This window comes from Leptodactylus fuscus, chromosome 3, assembly GCF_031893055.1.
Source record: "Leptodactylus fuscus isolate aLepFus1 chromosome 3, aLepFus1.hap2, whole genome shotgun sequence".
Lineage (NCBI taxonomy): Eukaryota > Metazoa > Chordata > Amphibia > Anura > Leptodactylidae > Leptodactylus > Leptodactylus fuscus.
In genome coordinates this window covers 218,906,502-218,927,661 of record NC_134267.1, presented here as the reverse complement: position 1 = coordinate 218,927,661, position 21,160 = coordinate 218,906,502, and the positions used below count along the sequence as shown (strand labels likewise).

At 44.9% G+C, this 21,160-nt stretch overlaps 1 protein-coding gene across 3 annotated transcripts in view; it reads right to left on the bottom strand.

The window, feature by feature from the left end:
- Window positions 1-21,160, bottom strand: part of ATAD2B (ATPase family AAA domain containing 2B) — a 64,161-nt gene that overhangs the window by 19,418 nt on the left and 23,583 nt on the right. For 2 of the 3 annotated variants that reach the window (XM_075269183.1, XM_075269184.1), the window contains exons 11-21: window positions 20,537-20,652; window positions 14,188-14,362; window positions 12,169-12,257; window positions 11,716-11,875; window positions 11,499-11,589; window positions 7,106-7,417; window positions 6,697-6,826; window positions 4,917-5,103; window positions 3,542-3,727; window positions 1,710-1,845; window positions 687-883 (exon numbers count right to left, since the gene is read on the bottom strand). In XM_075269183.1, the coding sequence (XP_075125284.1) occupies window positions 687-883; window positions 1,710-1,845; window positions 3,542-3,727; window positions 4,917-5,103; window positions 6,697-6,826; window positions 7,106-7,417; window positions 11,499-11,589; window positions 11,716-11,875; window positions 12,169-12,257; window positions 14,188-14,362; window positions 20,537-20,652 (1,779 nt within the window). The remainder of the gene's footprint in view (window positions 1-686; window positions 884-1,709; window positions 1,846-3,541; window positions 3,728-4,916; window positions 5,104-6,696; window positions 6,827-7,105; window positions 7,418-11,498; window positions 11,590-11,715; window positions 11,876-12,168; window positions 12,258-14,187; window positions 14,363-20,536; window positions 20,653-21,160) is intronic. The other variant, XM_075269185.1, reaches the window with a different exon arrangement.

The following is a 21,160-nucleotide window of genomic DNA, read 5'->3' as shown; positions in this document are numbered from 1 at the left end:
GCTTCACCTTTTGCAATGAACAGGGGTACGGGCAGCAAAAAAAAAAAAAAAAGGCCAGAAAGAAAAATAGCAGCAGGTCCACCCTGCGGTAACCCAAACTTAAGGTTATGCCTTAAAAAATATTTATCCTCTATCTGCAGGACAGAGAATTGCTGATCGGTGGGGGTCTGACTATTGGGAACCCCACCGATACAAAGAATGAGAGGGCGGTTCAGTCCACGGTGAACGCAGTTGAACAACGACACTCCTCCTCACTACTATTTACTTCAATTGAAGTGCCAAAGCCAAAATACAGCACTTTAGCTCTCTCTAGTCTGTATACTGGATTTCAGGGGACATGATATTGCTACCACCTGCCATGAATCACAATGTTTTTCGGATTGGCTTTTGCCAAAACAGGGGCCCCCAACCCCCCACCTCTGAGCCCAATATGATCTAACAAGGACATGAGAAGCATATGTAGAGTTTGCAGATGTAATAGTAGGCGTTCTCCGCTGATACTTGTGTTTTCATTATTGCTAAAACCAGAGAGCGTGACTGAATATACAAAAGAGCCAGGATTTACAGGAGACTGAGCGGCCACTCCACTCCAGTTTACTATAACTCCAGGGTGACCGCCACCAATGATCAGCGCTCAGATTAATAATACAATCCGCTTCATTGTTTGTGCATTATTGAAACAAGACCTCTTCAATATCCACCGGTTTGCTGAAGATGTTAAACCGCTTATCGGTGGCCAGTCGCTTGGTGACGTCCCTGAGGAAGAGTCTCAATTCCCTTAAAGTATTCTCCTCGTGGTCTTCCATCTTTTGCTTCTCCACCTCTGAGAGCTGGCGTGGGGGCGGCGGTGGGGCAGGGGGTAGGACCTCCAAAGACTGCAATACTGTAAAACAACACAATGGTGGCCATCAATGCAAGCAATACATTACAAGCCATTTGCCATGTATTTATAATCCAGTGTTCCTGAAATCGCCCATATTATGCTTACCAGGGCTTTTCTCAGCTATGTGTTTGCTATTATACAGTTACTCCTGGCATAATGGCAGAACAGTATCAGTAATGGACAGCAGAGAGGGGCAAACTTCTCCTTACTGTGCATGTCGCCCACAGCCTCAGAGACAAATGTAAAGTGTGTTTCAGCTATAATGAGATTATAGGGCACCATGTATGAAGGTGTAGACAGAATGCCCAGCAAGATCCTACACATTTCAACTTTTCTTGAAAAAGTGATATAAGACATTGTTACTCACTTATCCTGGGCTCAGGCCCACCTCCCTGATGTCAGGGACCAAGGCCTATGATTGGACCTTAATCACAAGCCCCAGCAGTCTCTGACATCAGCCCGAAGAGAGCAGGGGTTGCACCGGAGACCAGGGAAGGGGAGTAGCACTTATGTTTCACTACGTCCCCTAAGCCTCAGTATATAATACTCTGGGGCCTGAAAAGACTCCCAAAGTATAACACTATGAATTCCAATTTGGAAGAATTTGGTCTGAACTTGCAAGTTTTGCCTAACACACACTCCTACTTAAAAGGGGTATGGCCTAAAGAATCGCCATTAATAGGAGTTGGGGTAAAAAGCACGATGAATTGCCACTTTAATTAAGGTCATATTCACCCAGCCGTACCCCCGACCAGCACCCTTGAGACACTCCGCATCATATTATAGTGCCCTTACGTTTACTGCTTGTTTAAGCTCCACCACTTACCAGCTTTCTTTCTTTTAGGAGGGGGCATAGCAGCCTGATTGAGAATCAGATCTTGGAAAAAATTCAACCGGTCGTCTTCACTAGGTCTGGAAATGTTAAAAACCTCTTCATACTGAGCCCTGAAAATACACTTCACCTGCAGGAGGAGAAAAGACTACTGTAACCCGCACAAATCTACTGTAACAGGCTAAGAAGAGTACAGAAGTTTCAGTAAAAGACATTTTAGGATAATTCACATGCAGCATTATACAATGACTAAAACCAAGGAGAACTACAGAAAAACTTGCTTCACTTAAGTGTTTTACCAGGGCACAAAAGCTGAATATACAGTCATAATGAGATCATTCTGTTTGGCATCACGAATACATTTTCGCAGCAACAACAATTCAAGAGCTCCGAAAACATGACACGTGCCAAAATAGTGAGATGTATAAAGAATGTGAACCATTATATGAGCAAACAACTTGGAGCAAGTGGAAAAAGACTAAAAAAAACAAAAAAAAAACAAAAAAAAAAAAACTAATTCTACATATAAACATTGGCAGTGTCAGCAATACACTGCAGATACAGGTATACTGCAGACTAAAGGGGGTTCTCTACAATTTGGTAAATATGGCCCCAACAGATACAGGTGAAATTACATTTATGCAATATATATTTGTGAAAAGGGATCCAAATTCATACAAGAGGAAAAAAAATACTGTATGTATATATTATACTCCAGAGCTGCACTCACTATTCTGCTGGTACAGTCACTGTGTACATACATTACATTACTTATCCTGTACTGATCCTGAGTTACATCCTGTATTATACTCCAGAGCTGCGCTCACTATTCTGCTGGTGCAGTCACTGTGTACATACATTACATTACTTATCCTGTACTGATCCTGAGTTACATCCTGTATTATACTCCAGAGCTGCACTCACTATTCTGCTGGTACAGTCACTGTGTACATACATTACTTATCCTGTACTGATCCTGAGTTACATCCTGTATTATACTCCAGAGCTGCACTCACTATTCTGCTGGTACAGTCACTGTGTACATACATTACATTACTTATCCTGTACTGATCCTGAGTTACATCCTGTATTATACTCCAGAGCTGCTCTCACTATTCTGCTGGTACAGTCACTGTGTACATACATTACATTACTTATCCTGTACTGATCCTGAGTTACATCCTGTATTATACTCCAGAGCTGCACTCACTATTCTGCTGGTACAGTCACTGTGTACATACATTACTTATCCTGTACTGATCCTGAGTTACATCCTGTATTATACTCCAGAGCGGCACTCACTATTCTGCTAGTACAGTCACTGTGTACATACATTACATTACTTATCCTGTACTGATCCTGAGTTACATCCTGTATTATACTCCAGAGCTGCTCTCACTATTCTTCTGGTGCAGTCACTGTGTACATACATTACTTATCCTGTACTGATCCTGAGTTACATCCTGTATTATACCCCAGAGCTGCACTCACTATTCTGCTGGTACAGTCACTGTGTACATACATTACTTATCCTGTACTGATCCTGAGTTACATCCGGTATTATACTCCAGAGCTGCGCTCACTATTCTGCTGGTACAGTCACTGTGTACATGTATTACATCAGTGTAGATCGTAGATACTGTAGAATACTCCAGTCACCATTACAACAACGTAGCTGGACATGAGAGGAAGCCACAATGTGACTACAGCCTTCATACAGAACCTCAGACTTGCAGACAGTGTCACTACGCCGTAACCACAATGTGCTCCTACTGCAGTTCTCTACTGTATTCACCAGCTTTGTACAAAGCGATCAGCTGACTTACCTCATCCGGCAGCTCCCCATACACAATTTCAGAGGTAGACAGTAGTAAAATAGGAGAGAATGAGGGGATATCTTGCAGGAGCGTCAGAAAGGTAGCCCTCACAGTTTCACTGACAGCCTCCCACCAGTCGTCAATATGTGGCATGTAAACAACACTAGGCACAGTCCTCCGAGCTTCCCGGAATACCTAAGATAAGAAGAGCATTAATATATGGTGCCAACATACAATGAATGCTCTGGAGGGGAGGGGTGTGTGGTGGGTTGCACAGCTTTATGTCAATATAGTATATAGGGGTTTTCAGGGCAAAAAATATTGATGACATCCTGTATCAGATCAGTGGTGCTCAAATACCTAGCACCCCCACTGACCAGCTGATATACAGAGAATGAAGCAGGAAGCAGACAGCACTGTTCTCTGTGTAGTGGACAGACCTGGTACTGCAGGTCAAGTCTCGCATTGAGTCTATGTTTTCGCATAGACAGTATTGAAATAAATAGCTGACTGTTTTTGGGTCCCCTCCACCACTCTAAAGCATCGGTGTTCCAAAAACGGTGTAAGTGTTCTACATTGCACACACTAGAAGTGTTCAGTGCAGGTGCAAAACATCCATTGCTGCTCCATGTCCTCTACTGTGCCTGACCTGAATGCTTCTAGTGTAGTAGAGGACACAGCCGCCATGTTGGAGCACTTGTGGATGCTTTACACCCATATCCCATACTCCTAGGTGCCATGTGAAAAGGGCTATGTTTAGGCTCTGCAGTGACAAATATGCAATAATAACGTAACTGTGTATGCCCAATGCAAGGTAACAATCCAGCCAAGCATTGCCAGGTTACTCCTACATTCTCACAGTATGAAACAGAAAAGACATTTGCAGATCTGGAAGGAATAAAGTATCCCAATTTTCTTCTTGGTACACAGTCTTAACAATGGGTTTAACATCTGGAGCCGGTTAACAGCTCACTATAATAGATAAGATTTGTTCTGCCAGCTGCCTTAAATGCAGATGCAGCGTGTGAATCCACAAGTCAATTTCAGACTTAACTAAATCTCTGCCGCCACCCTCCAAAGCCCTGTGGTTTATACAGAGATCCGAAAATGTGTGTGTTTTATGTGCAAGTACTACCATCATCACCTGGGCATGACAGCACGCATGAAAGACTAAGGCCTGGGTCACATCTGCATTCGGGTAGCCCGCTTATGGACCCCTGAACGGAAACCTATACACATAGGAAACATTCAGACCCCATAGACTGTAATGGGGTCCGTGTGGTTTGTGCAGGCTGACAGCATGGTATATGGGAAGCTGTAGGGCATAATGAAGACTAACAAACCCATTGAGGATTTACCCAAGTCACGGCGGACTTCTACTAACCTGTGCACAAGACTCCTCAGGAGTTTTAGCACTGACCGAGTAAAGTGCTGGCAGGTCCAGTCTATGCACAGAGAACTTTTCAAGAACGTGCAACACAGCTGGAGCAAGGTGCGAGGTCTGGCCGGAGCCGGGCTCCCCACATAGGAGAAACCTGGGCCGGTAAGAGGTCGGCTGGTGACAAGCTGAACTGGAAAGATAAGATAAGATAAGATATAGATTAGTTTGTGTAAAAAGCCAATTACAGAACTCAAAGCAAGTTTATTTTTAGGCAGGTCCCAACTAAACCGGGAATAGGCAGAGCCTACAAAGCAGACAGTCTAGAGAAAATACTATGGCAGCTCAGAAGACGTCATACCAATACATTCTCATCTGCACTTATGTCAAGTTTTGGGAAAAGAAGTTTAAAGTGAACGTCCTGCGGACTTCTACTGCCCTATGAGAGCAGGCTATAACAGAGGGAGAGAAGCTGAGCTCTGTGATATATAGGGTTATATGATAGAGGAGAGAAGCTGAGCTCTGTGATATATAGGGTTATATGATAGAGGAGAGAAGCTGAGCTGTGTGATATATAGGGATATATGATCGAGGGGAGAAGCTGAGCTCTGTGATATATAGGGTTATAGTATAGAGGAGAGAAGCTGAGCTGTGTGATATATAGGGATATATGATCGAAGGGAGAAGCTGAGCTCTGTGATATATAGGGTTATAGTATAGAGGAGAGAAGCTGAGCTGTGTGATATATAGGGTTTAGTATAGAGGAGAGAAGCTGAGCTGTGTGATATATAGGGTTATATGATAGAGGAGAGAAGCTGAGCTCTGTGATATATAGGGTTATATGATAGAGGAGAGAAGCTGAGCTCTGTGATATATAGGGTTTAGTATAGAGGAGAGAAGCTGAGCTGTGTGATATATAGGGATATAGGATAGAGGAAAGGAGCTGAGCTAACATAGTAAATTCTGGCAGGACTTCTAGGAGCGACCAAGAGTCCCGATTACTCTGCCAAACAGTAATTGACAGCCTTTTGTATACACAACCAGATACAGGAGAGCTGTCAATCATCTCTGTGTGGTGATAAGGACTCTCCCTCTCTCCTAGGAGTCCTGTCAGGATTTTGTCTTTTACCCCTATATATCACAGAGCTCAGCTTCTCTCCCTCTATCATATAACCCTATATAACACAGAGCTCAGCTTCTCTCCTCTCATATATCCCTATATATCACAGAGCTCAGCTTCTCTCCTCTATCCTATAACCCTATATATTACAAAGCTCAGCTTCTCTCCTCTATCATATACCCCTATATATCACAGAGCTCAGCTTCTCTCCTCTCATATAACCCTATACATCACAGAGCTCAGCTTCTCTCCTCTATCATATACCCCTATATATCACAGAGCTCATCTTCTCTCCTCTATCATATAACCCTATTTATCACAGAGCTCAGCTGCTCTCCTCTCATATAACCCTATACATCACAGAGCTCAGCTTCTCTCCTCTCATATAACCCTATATATCACATAGCTCAGCTTCTTTCCTCTATCCTATAACCCTATATATCACAGAGCTCAGCTTCTCTCCTCTATCCTATAACCCTATATATCACTCAGTACAGCTTCTCTCCCCTCCCTCTATATCCAGCTCTCAAACAGAGAAGCAGAAATAACATAACAGGTGCATTTCTCCCATACAGAGGGTACCAATGAGGCTCAACAACATAGCCAGCTCTATAACCAATCCATCAATGACAGCCCCTGTGTACCCTCCCTTTCCCAGCCACTCACGTTGTAAAGTGGAGGAAGGGCTTGTGGGGAGCAGCTGGCTGTTTCTTTGGTGATCCTGAGACAGAACTCACATCAAATATGGACAACGGGTTCTCATCCTCGCCGTCTTCAAGGAGGTGGCTTGCATCGTCTAAAAGGCAAGGAAACCAGTGTGAGAGGTAGGCAAAGCTCAGTATATCAAAGGTCTGCATCCCCTTACATCAAGACTCTCTAAGTGCCAGTGGACTGATATGGCCTTCTATTCTGCACCAACAGGAGGTCCTTATCATAAGTGTAGGAGCTGGAGGCAGCACCTCAACCATAGCATGGGTGGCTATACAGTGGGTGGCTATATAGTGGGTGGCTATACAGTGGGTAGCCACCTTATATAATTATCAAGTATCTCCCATACAAGTGAAGCCATCATTACCGTCCTTCTTGTGGTCTCTGCTAAACTCAGCGTGAGGGAACACTTTGTGCAGGGCGCAGAGTATGTCCGAGAACGTCCTCTGGAGCAGCGGCCTTATGACGAGCGAGAGAGCGTGCCCAGGAGACATCACAGCACGTTGAGAAGCAGGCACAATGTTTTTCATTGCATGGTAGAAATCATGGGCACCAAGAACAACTGAAGAAACGTCCAGCTGTAACTTCTGACTGCTGGCATAGATCTGGGGGTAGCGCCGGCGAAGGGCGATCAAGGCAGCCTCAGTGCAAAGTGCTTTAATGTCGGCTCCACAGTAGCCTGGAAGAGGAACAAAGCAGGGCCCTTCATCAGTTGTCTGCATTATGTTATGGCTCATTTCTGGGTGGACATATCGCATTCTAATCTGGTGATCTTATGAGCTTGTTTTGGGTATAGCGTAAATAAAAAAAAACAAGAAAAAAAAAAACCTTAATAAATGGTCTGAAGAATTAAAAAAAAAAAAAAAAAAGATGCTAATAGATGAATGAGAGTAAGGGCTAGTTCACACGGAGCAAGATGGCAGCGGATTTTGATGTGGAATCTGCGTCAAAATCCGCTGCTCCCACTGACTTCAGTGGGAGCCGCTCGCTTTTTTTTTTTTACGCTAGCTAGTAACGGAAAAAAGGAGCAAGCTGCCCGATCTTGCCGCGGATTCGGCGGCATGAGGCTCCGGCCCATTCATTTGGGCCTAATCTATCACAGAATGCCGCGACGGAATGTGTATACGCAGAACCCCATGTGAACTAGCCCTAAGATTATACAGTCAGACTACATACTGTTTCAGTGTAGTCTGTTAGCATGGAGACACACAGCTCTGCATAAGAGCTGCAGACAGAAAACAGATTTTCGACTACAACTATTTCCACATATTCATTTCCTTTTTATCCTAAATGATCCTCCAACCAGTGACCCTCCCAGTGTTACCCATGGAAGATATTAGGCTATAGGGATGCCATAGCGTGGTTGGTGTAGCTTTCAACCAGTGTGGGAGCCATGAGAACATTCAGTATGGTTGTGACTATGAACACAGGCTCTCAAACACTATTCACACGTAACAAGTCACTGGTCTTCTCTAGTGCTTGCTAAATTGTACCCCAGATACATCTCTGGACCAGACATTACCTCCCTGCTGGCCAGAGTTCCAGATTGTTTAGCAGCCGTAGCCTCCTTCCTCTCCTCCCGCTTTCTCAAACTCAACATGGAGAAAACGGAGTTCATCATCTTCTCCCCACCCTGTATGGCCCCTCCACCTGACCCATCTATCAAAGTCAATGGAACCACGCTTACTCCTGTCCCACAGGCACGATGCCTTGGGGTAACCCTGGACTCTGACTTATCCTTCAAGCCACATATTCAAACCCTCAACAACACCTGCCGCCTCCAACTCAAGAACATCCATCGAATCCACTCCTTCCTCACCCATGAAACTACTAAGGCCAGGCCCCCATAATCTCCCGCTTAGATTACTGCAACACCCTTCTCCATGGACTCCCAGCAAACACCCTCGCCCCCCTCCAGTCCACCCTAAACTGCGCTGCTCGCTTAATTCACCTCTCCCCCCGATCTTCATCGGCTGCTCCCCTCTGCCAGTCCCTCCACTGGTTACCCATAGCCCAGCGAATAGAGTTCAAGCTACTAACGCTAACATACAAAGCCATCCACACCCTGTCCCCTCCATACATCTCTGACCTCATCTCCCGCTACCTGCCCACACGTAACCTCAGATCCTCCAACGACCTCCTACTCCGCTCTGCTCTCATCCGCTCCTCACACAACCGTCTCCAAGATTTCTCCCGTGCATCTCCCATACTCTGGAACTCCTTACCAAGACACATAAGACTGACCCCCACAATCACAGGCTTCAAGAAGGCCCTGAAGACTCTTATACAGGAAGGCCTACAACCTCCAATAACACTATCACCGCACTGCCATCTGTACAGTCTCCCCCTCTCCTTCTGTCTCTACCCTCCTTCCCTCATAGATTGTAAGCCCTCGCGGGCAGGACCCTCTACCCCACTGTGCCAGTCAGTCATTGTTAGTATTATATCTACCTGTATATTCTGTGTACTGTATGTAACCTCCAAATGTAAAGCACCATGGAATTAATATAATAATGTATAGCACCATGGAATTAATGGTGCTATAGAAATAAATAATAAATAATAATAATAATAATAATAATAATAATAATTATAATAAAGCTAGCTAGAACAAAGCCCCCAGCCCTCTAATGAGGATCGCCAAAGGTAAAGGTTGGTGGCATTCCCATAACCAAAAGTTGACTAAACAAGAGACAGAACTTTTAGATACTTACTAAAGGAATATTTAATTTTAGGATAATAAAACTTTATGTAATATAAAAATCATGTGAACTTTGCCTCCAGCGACTCCAGGCAGTTGGCAAATAATTGTAGATTCTGGATAGTTGTTTGGTACACTAAATCCCTTATTAATAAAAAAAAATAATCTAAAATCGTATAAAAATGAAGCAGTGGGTGGCCGCCTCGGAGATATTAGAATGGCATACGTACAAGACCATAAACCTCCTGACTGCGGCTGTTTATAAACATGAAGACCATGCCAAAGATTTAAAGGGGTCCTGGATTGTATAGTAATAGGGTCACAAACGGCAAGAGGGACTTGGGTAGGTCAGAAGATCATGGGGGGGAGGGGGGGATGTATAGGCAACAGGAGCTGGGGAAGGCGACCACATGCCCCAGCTATCACCTTGTACTAAACCCCTCAATTTGACTAAACAAGGTGTCTTGGACAGAGTTCACACCTGGGCAGGTGGCTCTGCTCGAGAGTGGTCCCGCTTTTATAGTCAATGGGGTCCGCCAGTCTCCATGTTTAACTGCTGGCTCCCCAGTTGATCTCTCCGTATTTCAGATCGCACGGAATACCCAAACAATGGAGACCACGGCGCAGGTGCGAATTTACCTTTAGAAAATGGGAACCTCTATGTGAAATTTAGTTGCTATTCCCATAACCAAACCAGAAACTTGAGGTGGACTTATGTCCCGATTAATCTTTTTCAGCCCTGTGGCTCCTCAACAATGCTGAAACAGAGCTGGGGTGTCTTGTATCAGTCTATAGCTAGATTCACACCGAGCAAACTGTGCTGATTTTATCCATTTCAACAACGGTGCAAAATGTAGCAAGCTTATTACCTGTGCCTACAGCCCAAGAAAGGGCTTTTATAGGGTCAGAAAAACATGGCCGCTTTCTTCCATAAACAGTGTCACAATGGTCTGTAGCTTGTGTGACGGACTGCGGCTCAGCTACAGGGTAAAAAACCAATGACAACGGGTGTGGCGCTATTTGTTTGAAGAAAGCAGCCATGTTTTTCTAATCTTGGAAAATCCCTTTAAAGGGGCTCTATCAGCAAAATCATGCTAATAGAGCCCCACATATGAGTGAATAGCCTTTAAAAAGGCTATTCAGGCACCGTAAAAGTTATATTAAACAACCCCTCCCCGTTTTAAAATAATAACGTAAAAAAGAATCTGATCTACTTACGGAACGTGCACCCTGGGCGGGCATTCAGGGTGTGTCTTTATCTTCTTCCCCGCCTCTTCTTCCTCTGATGTCTTCGGGTCCCGTCCTCCTCCAGCGCTCACTCGCGGACACTGATATAAAAAAAAAAACGGCCTGGGCGTATGCGCAGTAGCATGCGACTTCTACTACAGCTACTGCGCATGCGCCCAGGCTATCACTGTCCGTTCACGATCGCTGGAGGAAGACGGGACCGGAGGAAGAAGAGGCGTGGAAGATGATGAAGACACACCCTGAATGCCCGCCCAGCGTGCACGATCCGTAAGTAGAGCACATTCTTTTTTAGGTTATTATTTTAAAAACGGGGGGGGGGGGGGGGGGGGGGGGGTTAATATAACTTTTACAGTGCCTGAATAGCCTTTTTAAAGGCTATGCACGCATATGTGGGGCTCTATTAGCATGATTTTGCTGATAGAGCCCCTTTAATGTTCCATCCATTATGGTGGCTAAACCCCTTCAATACCGGCAGCCACCACTAGAGGGCCCATATTGCATACTGTGGTAGTCTATGCTCAGAAATTGGAGCTCTGGATCAGAGAACTATAATAAATTATAGGCAGGAAGATTAATACTTTATTTTTTGTTAATGTAGATTGTGCGCCCCATATAGGGATCACAATGTACATTTATTTTTCCTATCAGTATGTCTTTGTTGAATGAGAGGAAATCTACACAAACATGGGGAGAACATACAAACTCCTTGCAGATGTTGTTCCTGGCAGGATTCGAACCCAGGACTCCAGCGATACGAGGCTGCAGTGCTAACCACTGAGCTGAGATTAATACTTGTCTTTCTACAACTCACCGACACATTTTTCTGCTAGTTCCTCTAGGAACGCATCAGACAATTTGGGATTCCAGTCCCTGGTGTGTATCTGTAAAATGTGCTTTCTTGCCTGTGAAATAAACACAACAGATCTTATATAACTATATGCGTCCTAATGCGTCGTAACCAGTACGAAGGATAATGGATTACAAGGACCATCGGATGCTGATGCCGCCCCTTTATTTCGCACACTCACCTTCTGATCAGGTAAACTGAAAAGAAATTCCCTGTCAAATCGACCAGGTCTCCTGAGTGCTGGATCTATAGAGTCAAGTCTATTTGTAGCACCAATGACTATTATCTCCCCGCGATTGTCCAGCCCATCCATGAGTGCAAGCAGGGTAGATACAATAGAACTGGAAGAGAGGTGAGAAACAAACGGCGTCACAATCACCATAGTACACGTGCCCCAATACATCTGAGGGGCCCAAGACTGTATTCAAGACCGTGACAATACAGATAACCAAGTACTATTCGCTATGTGCAAGTTAACCCATAGACTATGGTATACGGTATACACTCACCATCACCACATGCCTCTCCCGTTGCAGTATACAGGTTTCCTTATTCCCAACCAGCCCCACACAAGTAAATAGACATGACCAGAATACATCCGGATGCACAAGACTGAACATGGCAAAAAACTTACCTGTGTATCTGATCCTGTCTACTGGAGCGCACCGGAGCCAGACCATCGATTTCATCAAAAAATATGATGGATGGCCTCATCACGTATGCCTGTGGATGCAAATGGAGGTCAGACGGAGAACAAGGGGGAGGATAGACTATAGCTAGGTATGCTGCAACACCACGCAACGCTCATCTACAGCGGAATGCAACAGGTTAGGTGAATGGATATGGATACCATGTAGGAGATTTTGGCTTTTTTTTCAATGTATATTGTGAGCCCCATATAGGGATCACAATATCCCTATCAGTATGTCTTTATAGAATGAGAGGAAATCCACACAAACACGGGGAGAACATACAAACTCCCTGCAGATGTTGTTCCTGGCGGGAGTCGAACTGCAACCACCGTGTTGCCCCAGGAAATGTTTTTTTACGCAGTTTTTTACATGGGGAGGGGGGAGCGTTTTTTGAGGCATTTTTTGTTTTGGGCTCTTTTGCTCCAGCACAGTGTACGGACCGCTTTGAAAAATGCTAGCGGTTTTTCCGACTCCCATTGACTTCAATGGATTCTTTTCCAGGCGGAATCCGTCTGAAGTTAGGTCATGTTGCTTTTTTTTCCGCTAGCTGAAAGAAAAAAAAAAAAAAACGATAGCGGAAAAAAGAAAAAAAAACTAGCAGCTTCCATTAAAATGAATAGGAGGCATTTTAGAGGCATTCAGTGTTAAAATTCACTGGCAAAAAAACTCAGTGTGAACTAGCCCTAACATGGTTTTCTGGCCCCAATGGTTTTTTTTTTTGTTTTTTTTTTTTGGTTTTTTTTATATTGTTAACCTATCCTCGATATAGGACATCAGCATCTGATCGGTGGGGGTGCAACACCCGAACTCCATGCAGATCAGCTGATCCATCTGCCTTCTAGTGCCAGAAGCTACTGCTGTGGCTGGGAATGGAAGAAGACCGCTCCCATTCAAGTAACAGCGGAGAGACGCAGTACTGGAGAGAATTTATTTATTTCTACTAGAGATGAGCGAGTACTATCCAAAACAGCTGCTTCGAATAGCACGCACCCATAGGAATGAATGGAAGCGGCCGTCACACAGACTTTGCCGGCGGCTGGTTGCTTAACCCCTTCCTGCGTGCCGGCTGCGGCCATTCATTCCTATGGGTGCGTACTATATAAACGGGAGTTTCGAATAGTACTAGCTCATCTCTAATTTCTACCAAATTATGTCACGATCCACTGTATCATGCCTAGTGCAAACACTAAAGGGTCGGAGCCTCCATATCGGGGGGAGGGGTGTCTGTTTTTTCCTGAAGTGTTCCTTTAAAACCCCTCTCATAAGGCTTCTCAAGCAAGTTTGGATTCTTATGTAATACACGAGACAAACATTTAACCAACGCTTTTATGCAGCACGAGACACTTAAAAACTTAGTCAGAAATTATGTTCGGCGTGTTGAGAAGTTTGGGTACAAATTGCCTGTAATATACTAAATGGCTTCTTACAGGCGAGAACACACTGAAGGAAAAACATTATTTCTAATTATCGTGAACATGCAAAACAGCTTTCTGAGCATAAAATTTAGATCTACTTTGCAAAATTACTTCTTTTGCAAAACAAAGTAAACTACTTGTGGAGCATGGCGTCATTTCTCAGCCTAATATCAACTTTTAACAAGGCATCTTATGGAGGGGAATGAGCCTGAGCGTCCCTTGGCATGGAAGATTCAGTATATTCATGTACTACATGGCCAGCATGCAATACAACCTCCCACCTGTAGTGGCCAGTGCAGGGAAAACTGTAAAACCTTCCTCTGAGATAGAAATGTCAGGAAAATCGAGTGACAGGAGAAGAGTGCTGGGTTTTGGGCCCACGTGGGGTCAGAACCAGCCCAGATCTCCCGAGCGCATCACCCAAAAATTACAGAATAAAAATGCAAGTGTTCACAGACTCCATGAAGAATCCCTTTAAGTCATAGAATCCAACACAGAATATCAATTCACTGGAATATAGAGTAAACCAATGAGGAGAGTACTCACCTGATCGAAGAGGAGCCGCAGCTGGCGCTCAGACTCGCCCACCCACTTACTGAGGCAGTCGGCACCTTTGCGCATGAAGAAGGAGACCTTCCTCTCACCTTGGCTGCACTCGTTGGCAAGGGCTCGGGCAACCAATGTTTTCCCTGTTCCCGGGGGACCATAAAATAAACATCCCCTGTAAAGAAAAGCAAAATGGATCACTATGTGGGACCGTAACCTCAATATCTAAAAATTTTCAGCACCAGCTATAACATTGTGACCATTTGCACAGCAGTCCACTATTGCTTACAAATACACACAGGAGTTTACTGAATACTGTATGGAGGTCAATGTGAAAATTGTATACAATAAGCTCCCTCTAGTGGCAGCTACAGGAAGCCTGAAATTTACCATTTAAGGGAAAGACATTCATGACATATCCACGGGTTACGCCATAAGCGTTTGCAAGCTGCGGGTAATAATTAGTGGGACACACAACTCTCTCGTAAAAGAGCCCCTGCCTCCATGCCCCGATATTTACCTAAGTATAACCTCACTAAGATGAGACTCCACTATGGGTGGGCCATACGGAAAAAGCCTAGCTCTGAGCTATGGCATCTCCAATAGAAGTGAATGGGTATCATGGAAACAGCGTAGCTCAGAGACACGCCATTTCCGTCAAGTCCGACCATAAAAGAGAGGTCACAGTTAAGCAAGCATTGGGGAACAGAGACCGGGAATACGTAGATATGCCATAAATGCCTTTTGTAGGAGAACCCCTTTATATTTGGAATAAGTCAACAGTACGGGCAAATACAAGAAACCTTGTAATACCGAGAAGAAAAAAAAAAAAAAAAAAAAAAAAAAAAAAGAGTGTGAAGGGGAAAATGTAGCAGGGCCAAACACATCCATGATACAATTGTGTAGTTCACACCCGAGTGGCTGCTTGGTGTCAGACCCCCAATAATATGATATGGACGACCTATCTTAACGATAAATCATCCATATCCTAAGGCTGAACAATCCCTTTAATACCACTTACACTAGGTTCACACCTGCGTCTGGACTCCGTTCTCAGGTTTCCGTCTTCTGCATGCAGAAGATGGAAACCTGTCACGCAGAGTCCGGCCGTGAGCGCTGGTGAGCGTTTTGAGCTCTCCGTGGCAAAACCGTTTTTTTTAAACTGGACACAGAGTACTGCATGTCCGACACTGTGTCCGGTTAAAAAAAAAAAAAAGTTTCGCGGTGGAGGGCATAAAACACTCACCGCCGCTTACGGCCAGACACTTTTCAAACCCATTCATTTGAATGGGTTTGGAAAGATTCCAGCAGGTTTCAGTCTACTGCCTCTGTTTTGTGCAGGAAACGGAAACCTGCAGAACGGAGACCGGGCGCAGATATGAACGAGCCCTCAAACCCATTTTGAAGTTTTTTTCCTTTAAAGTTATTAAACAAAGATTTTAGCAAAAAATAGGAACAATCTTTTCCAGTCATGTTTTTACTCCACATGGCAAACCTGCTCTTCATACATTTTTATGACATTTCACAAACTGTGCAGAGCCGATTCTGATATGCTAAAGAGGAGACGGAGACGAGAGCTCAGAAATGCATCATTGAGCCGTAAAGGAGAGGAAGACAATAAAACCGGATCTGCTCTTCCACTAAATAACACAGCAGAGCCGCAGCCGCGCACTACACACGGTAAACAGGCTCAGTCAGCGGCGCCGACTAATGATATGGGACTCGCTGAGGCGGCAGCGCTCCTGTACAAGGTCACTGCGTTACCGGAGGGGTAAACCTGCAAAGGAGACAAATGCTTGCCTGTTGTCATATTGCAAACTGCAACTTCCAGAGAAAGATGGAGGATCCAGACTAGGTGATTTATGGGGCTTAGCCTATCTCCATGGCAGACAGGGGGTAGAGGGAGGTTGCTCCTGCAGCAAGCTAACTTCTAAGCCATAGAAGAGCAGCTTGAGCCTTAAGATCGTTCACATGGGGCGAGTGACCGCATATTTTGGTCCTGATTTTGGAGGGGAAGCCGCGTCAGAATAGGACCAAAATGCGCCAGCCGCGACTGTCATGGCTTCCGAAAGTCGTGGCTTCCCGCTCTGGAGTAGGACCAAATGAATGGACCTAGTCCAGAGGGTGCTGCCACGAGGCGGACGCCGCGGCATGATCAGCCACGGAACCTGCCTGAAGAAAGGGCAGCTCGCTTCTTTTTTTTGCGTAAGCGGGAACATACCGCTAGCATTCTTTTTTATGCTAGCGGTATGTTCTGCATAGACCTCTATTGTGAGGGGGCAGATTTTGAGGTCAAAATTTACCCCTTCTTGCCCCAGGTAAACAAACTTTACATCTTCCATTAACAGTAACCTGCAGCTCCTAGGCAAAGTAAACACTGCCCTTTTACAGTAGGAGTATGTGAGATTCGTCCAACCAGGTTTGCCTGCCAATTACCATATGTTCAGACCAAACATGTACCGGCTATTATACTATTCAGATCCCAAAGTATAAAGGGCAAGTTATTTTTGATGCCAGATGTGTGAACTAAATTCTTTAATGTCAGGGAGTCCCCTTACCTCCTGCCTGACACCACCCACCTGCTATTAGAGAGTCTGGATAGCATATCCGGCACCAAAACTGACTGCACTAATTGCTCAGGAATGGTGGGGGTAAGGCTCCGTTCCCACGGAGTAAAGCGCTGCTCATTTAGATGCGTATACACGTGTCACAGCGCGGTGCTTCAAAACAGATCCCATTGATTTCAATGGGTGAAGGCTTACGCGCATAACACATTGAAATCAATGTGTTACAAAGCCTCCCATTGATTTCAATGGGTAGCGCGTGTAAGCCGGCACCCATTGAAATCAATGGGATCTGTTTTGAAGCGCCTCGCTCTGACACGTATATGTGTCTAAATGAGCGGCGTGTTACGCCGTGGGAACGGAGCCTTACCCCCCACCATTCCTGAGCAATTAGTGCAGTCAGTTTTGGTGCCGGATATACTATCCAGAGTCTCTAATAGCGGGTGGGTGGAGAAAAACCCTCCAAATGTGCTGAAATCGATGGAGCTGCAACTAATACAGGGTTGTCACGGGATGGTTAGAGTCCGGCAATAGGCAATGTGTAATATATATTTCATGTGGAATGTATTCTCTAACCTGTTGTAAACATCAGTGTGTAGTTGGCTGATTAGGGTCTAGTGTGTTAGCACATTGTATGCAAATCCCTCTAACTAGTGAGGACCAGTGAGGACAATGGGTGGAGATAATCTGATCAGTGTCTCCAAGAAGATGTTGGATGGTGCATTGTCCATAGTAGACAGGGAGTCTGCTCTCCTTGGTATAGGTGAGGGGGGAAGGATCTGTGACTCAGCCCTTCCCACCCACAGATATAGGATGTAACAGTTTAGTATATAGTTGTAGCTGGCTGTTAGTATGTGTTAGCCGGCCTGTGCACAGCTCTGTAGAGAGCCAGGATATAGTTACAGGACCAAGGAACCAAAGTTATCATTGGATTGTGACTTCTGTGGACTTATTGTTATTACGGTTGATGTGACCGCTGCCGGCTACTAACTTTGTGGATTACAATAAATTGCTGTTGTCTCCCGACCTCTTGCGTTCGTGTTGATTCAAAAGACCATCCGGAGGAAGACGTATACCTTTGCTCCGTGACAAGGGTGAAGAGAGGTTACATTGTGGGAGGTGAAAGGTCCTCCACCAGAATCCATCTAATGTGTACTGGGCCGCTCCAGTGCCCTGATGACAGGGGACGTTGGACTATTATATGTAGCCGTCCGCCTGCAACATGACTCATGGTTTACTTAAGGGCGATTTCACATATTCAGGTTTTCAGATGCAGTTTTTGAAACCAAATTGATACCCGATTTTGGCTTCAAAACCTCCATCTGAAAACCTGAAGGTGTGAACCCATCCTAATAAGAGTACAGATGTGACTACGATAGAGCAACACACAGAGGATGTAACGCAGCCACTGATGGCGGAGATTTATTCTGAACTACAAGCGAGTGTTGTCCTCTATGGGGAGGCAGGTTTACAAGCAGATCTTTATAGAGAGAAGGGCTTTATAATCAGCCATCTGCTAGGCAGGCAGCTAATCCATGCGGCACACAGAGGCGGCTGAGCCGTCATACGAGCGCTCTCCCCGCTGATCACAGCGAACCGCGGCAGCTGCTGCCAGGAGATTTAACCCCCATTCCCAGTAGGGACATTATGCATATCTGAATAAACCTCCTATTATAACTGTGTGACACCACAATAAGCCTGTATTTATAACAGGTCTTTATAACTGGAATACTGAACGTACGAGCCATAGGCGGTGTGATAGCGCCATCTAGTGGCAAGTACACATAGCATCAGGCATTGGGAACGCGGAAACTGGTTAATATGGGACAGTTCTACTATTAGATAGGTTATCATCAAATCCTGCAAGACTACAAATAGAGTCACAGGATTACTAGGCCCCTTCCTGTGCATAGATATTATAGTCAGACTTGTCAGGCGGCATGATGTGCAATGTGTAAGAGAAGCTACAGGCTGTATATGGCTTATATATCAGTCAGTCTATGGTGCTTACTGTATGCAGACTGACTGCAGACTAGCTGTACAGATGTATATGTATACACAGTGCCTAGATGGGTATAGAGGGGGCCCCACATTATCAGAATAACCATGTAAGATATTTGCTATACGATGATGTATTGTAATGGTACCCATGTGGTTATCTATAGTGATATATAATGGTAGCCATGTGGTCAAGTAGTAAGAGCGGCTACTAGTCATGCATGGCACCTACTAATAACCCTAACTGCCCTACCAATAGGGATTATACAGTGCTATGATGTTACAGTACAGGCCAGGGCGGGTTCACATCTGCGCCCCGGTCTCCTTTTTCAGGTTTCCGTCTTCTAAGAAACTGGACAGGAGACGGAAACCGGCAGTCACTTTTCAAACCCATGCACTTGAATGGGTTTACAAAGTGTCTGCCCGTGAGGGTCTTCTGCCTCTCCGTGGTGAAACTGGACATGCAGGACTTTGCGTCTGGATATATATAAAGAAAAAAAAAATACACATGGTTTCACCGCAGAGACCAGAAGATGTTCACGGGCAAACACTGCTAGCAGGTTTCCATCTCCTGTCCAGCTTCTCAGGCAGAAGACGGAAACCCACAAAGCAGAGACCGGACGCAGATGTGAACCCACCCTCATCAGTATATCACAAGTGAGCTGTGGTAAACATGACCTAGCAGATTTTGGAACTACAAGAGGGTTTGGCCATAGAGGTGGGGGCAGGCCACAGCTACTTGATATCAGAACAGGATACGGCATGTCCTGTAGTCGGAAACACACACAGATATTTTACTATTTTAGTACAGCTTTACATGATATGACTTCTCGTATATTTTTTGCTTCCATGTGTCCACCTTTGGGACAGAATCAGTTTCCTTCTAGTTTTGGCAGCTGATAATATAGCCCCTTTCTTTATAGTTATAGGGCCATGTAATACACAGTCCAGTCATATTAATGTGACCACCGCCTACTTTTGACGTCAACGTTAAATAACCAATCGCAGAAGGCACGTGTCATCAGCCATCTGGGTGCACTCATCATTGTGGAAGGCACGATGGATCGACACAAGTATGCAGCTATCCTTGCGGACCATGTTCACCCCTACATGAAATTGTTTTTTTCTCAGGATGATGGCATCTACCAGCAGGACAATGCAACGTGTCATAAAGCTCACAGTGTACGTGTGTGGTTCGAGGAGCACCAGGATGAGTTTACCGTACCCCCTTGGCCAGCAAATTCCCCGGACTTGAACCTAATCGAGAATCTGTGGGACCACCTCGATCGGGTTGTTCGCACCATGGATGCTCAACTGCGTAACCTAGCGCAGCTAGCCACGACACTGGAGTTGGCATGGCTCAACATCCCAGTGATCATCATCACAACATCCCCTCTCTTCCTGCACATCTCGCTGCGGTCCGCTCTGCTAAAGGTGGTTATTCTGGATTCTGACAGATGGTCACATTAATGGGACTGGACTGTGTAATAGAGGCTCTGCTCATCCCAGACACAGAGGGTAAAGTGCGATTCCTTCTAAATACCCTGCAAAGAACAAGGGGTCACTATGCCGAGACCTGGCTGTCAGGAGAGCGACTTGATCATTAGGTGGAGGTGCACATTACTATACATTATATCTACATACTGTAAAACAAGAGCACACACCAGTGATGTTGGCAGCCCATGCACCCCAACGGTACTGTACTGCGCCCAATAATAAAACTCCCGTGAGGCATTCCAGGAAGTTCCTGCTCGTCTATACTACATAATATAATAGTCGGCACTTACCTCGGAGGCTGAATTTTGAACTTCTCAAAAATTTCAGGATACAAAAGAGGGAAAACCACCATTTCTTTCAATGCACAAATATGCTGGCTGAGACCTCCGACACTGTCAAAGCGAACCTGAAGAGCAGAGGACAAAAAACAGAAATCCTGTGGGCAATCCTGTTTAAAAGGACAATACAGATGAAAACTGCTGCCAATGTATGTGGTTGGATGTCCAGGGTATCCTCTATTATTATGTTTTGTTTTGTTTTTGGTTTTTTTTTTATTGGTACAGCTTTGATTTACATATCACTGTTTTATTCACTTTTTTTGGCAGGTAAAAAAAAATTAAAAAAATCACTTGATTACTTGTACAATATACTGCAATACTTGTGTACTGCAGTGTATTATAGATAGGCAGTCTTCTTATTACACCTTGTCTGTGGTGTAAAAACATGGTGTGTCTGGGGCTTTTACTAGACCAAGGCCACCATGACGTCGTGTAATTTCTTCACAAGGGAGCCAAATCAAGGGACAGAAGAAGCTACTGTGCAAGGCATATGAGGGGTTAAGTTTCCAGGATTAGCATCTAGATTTTAAGGACATGTTGATCCAGGGTTTTTATACTGACTGCCTGATTAGAGTC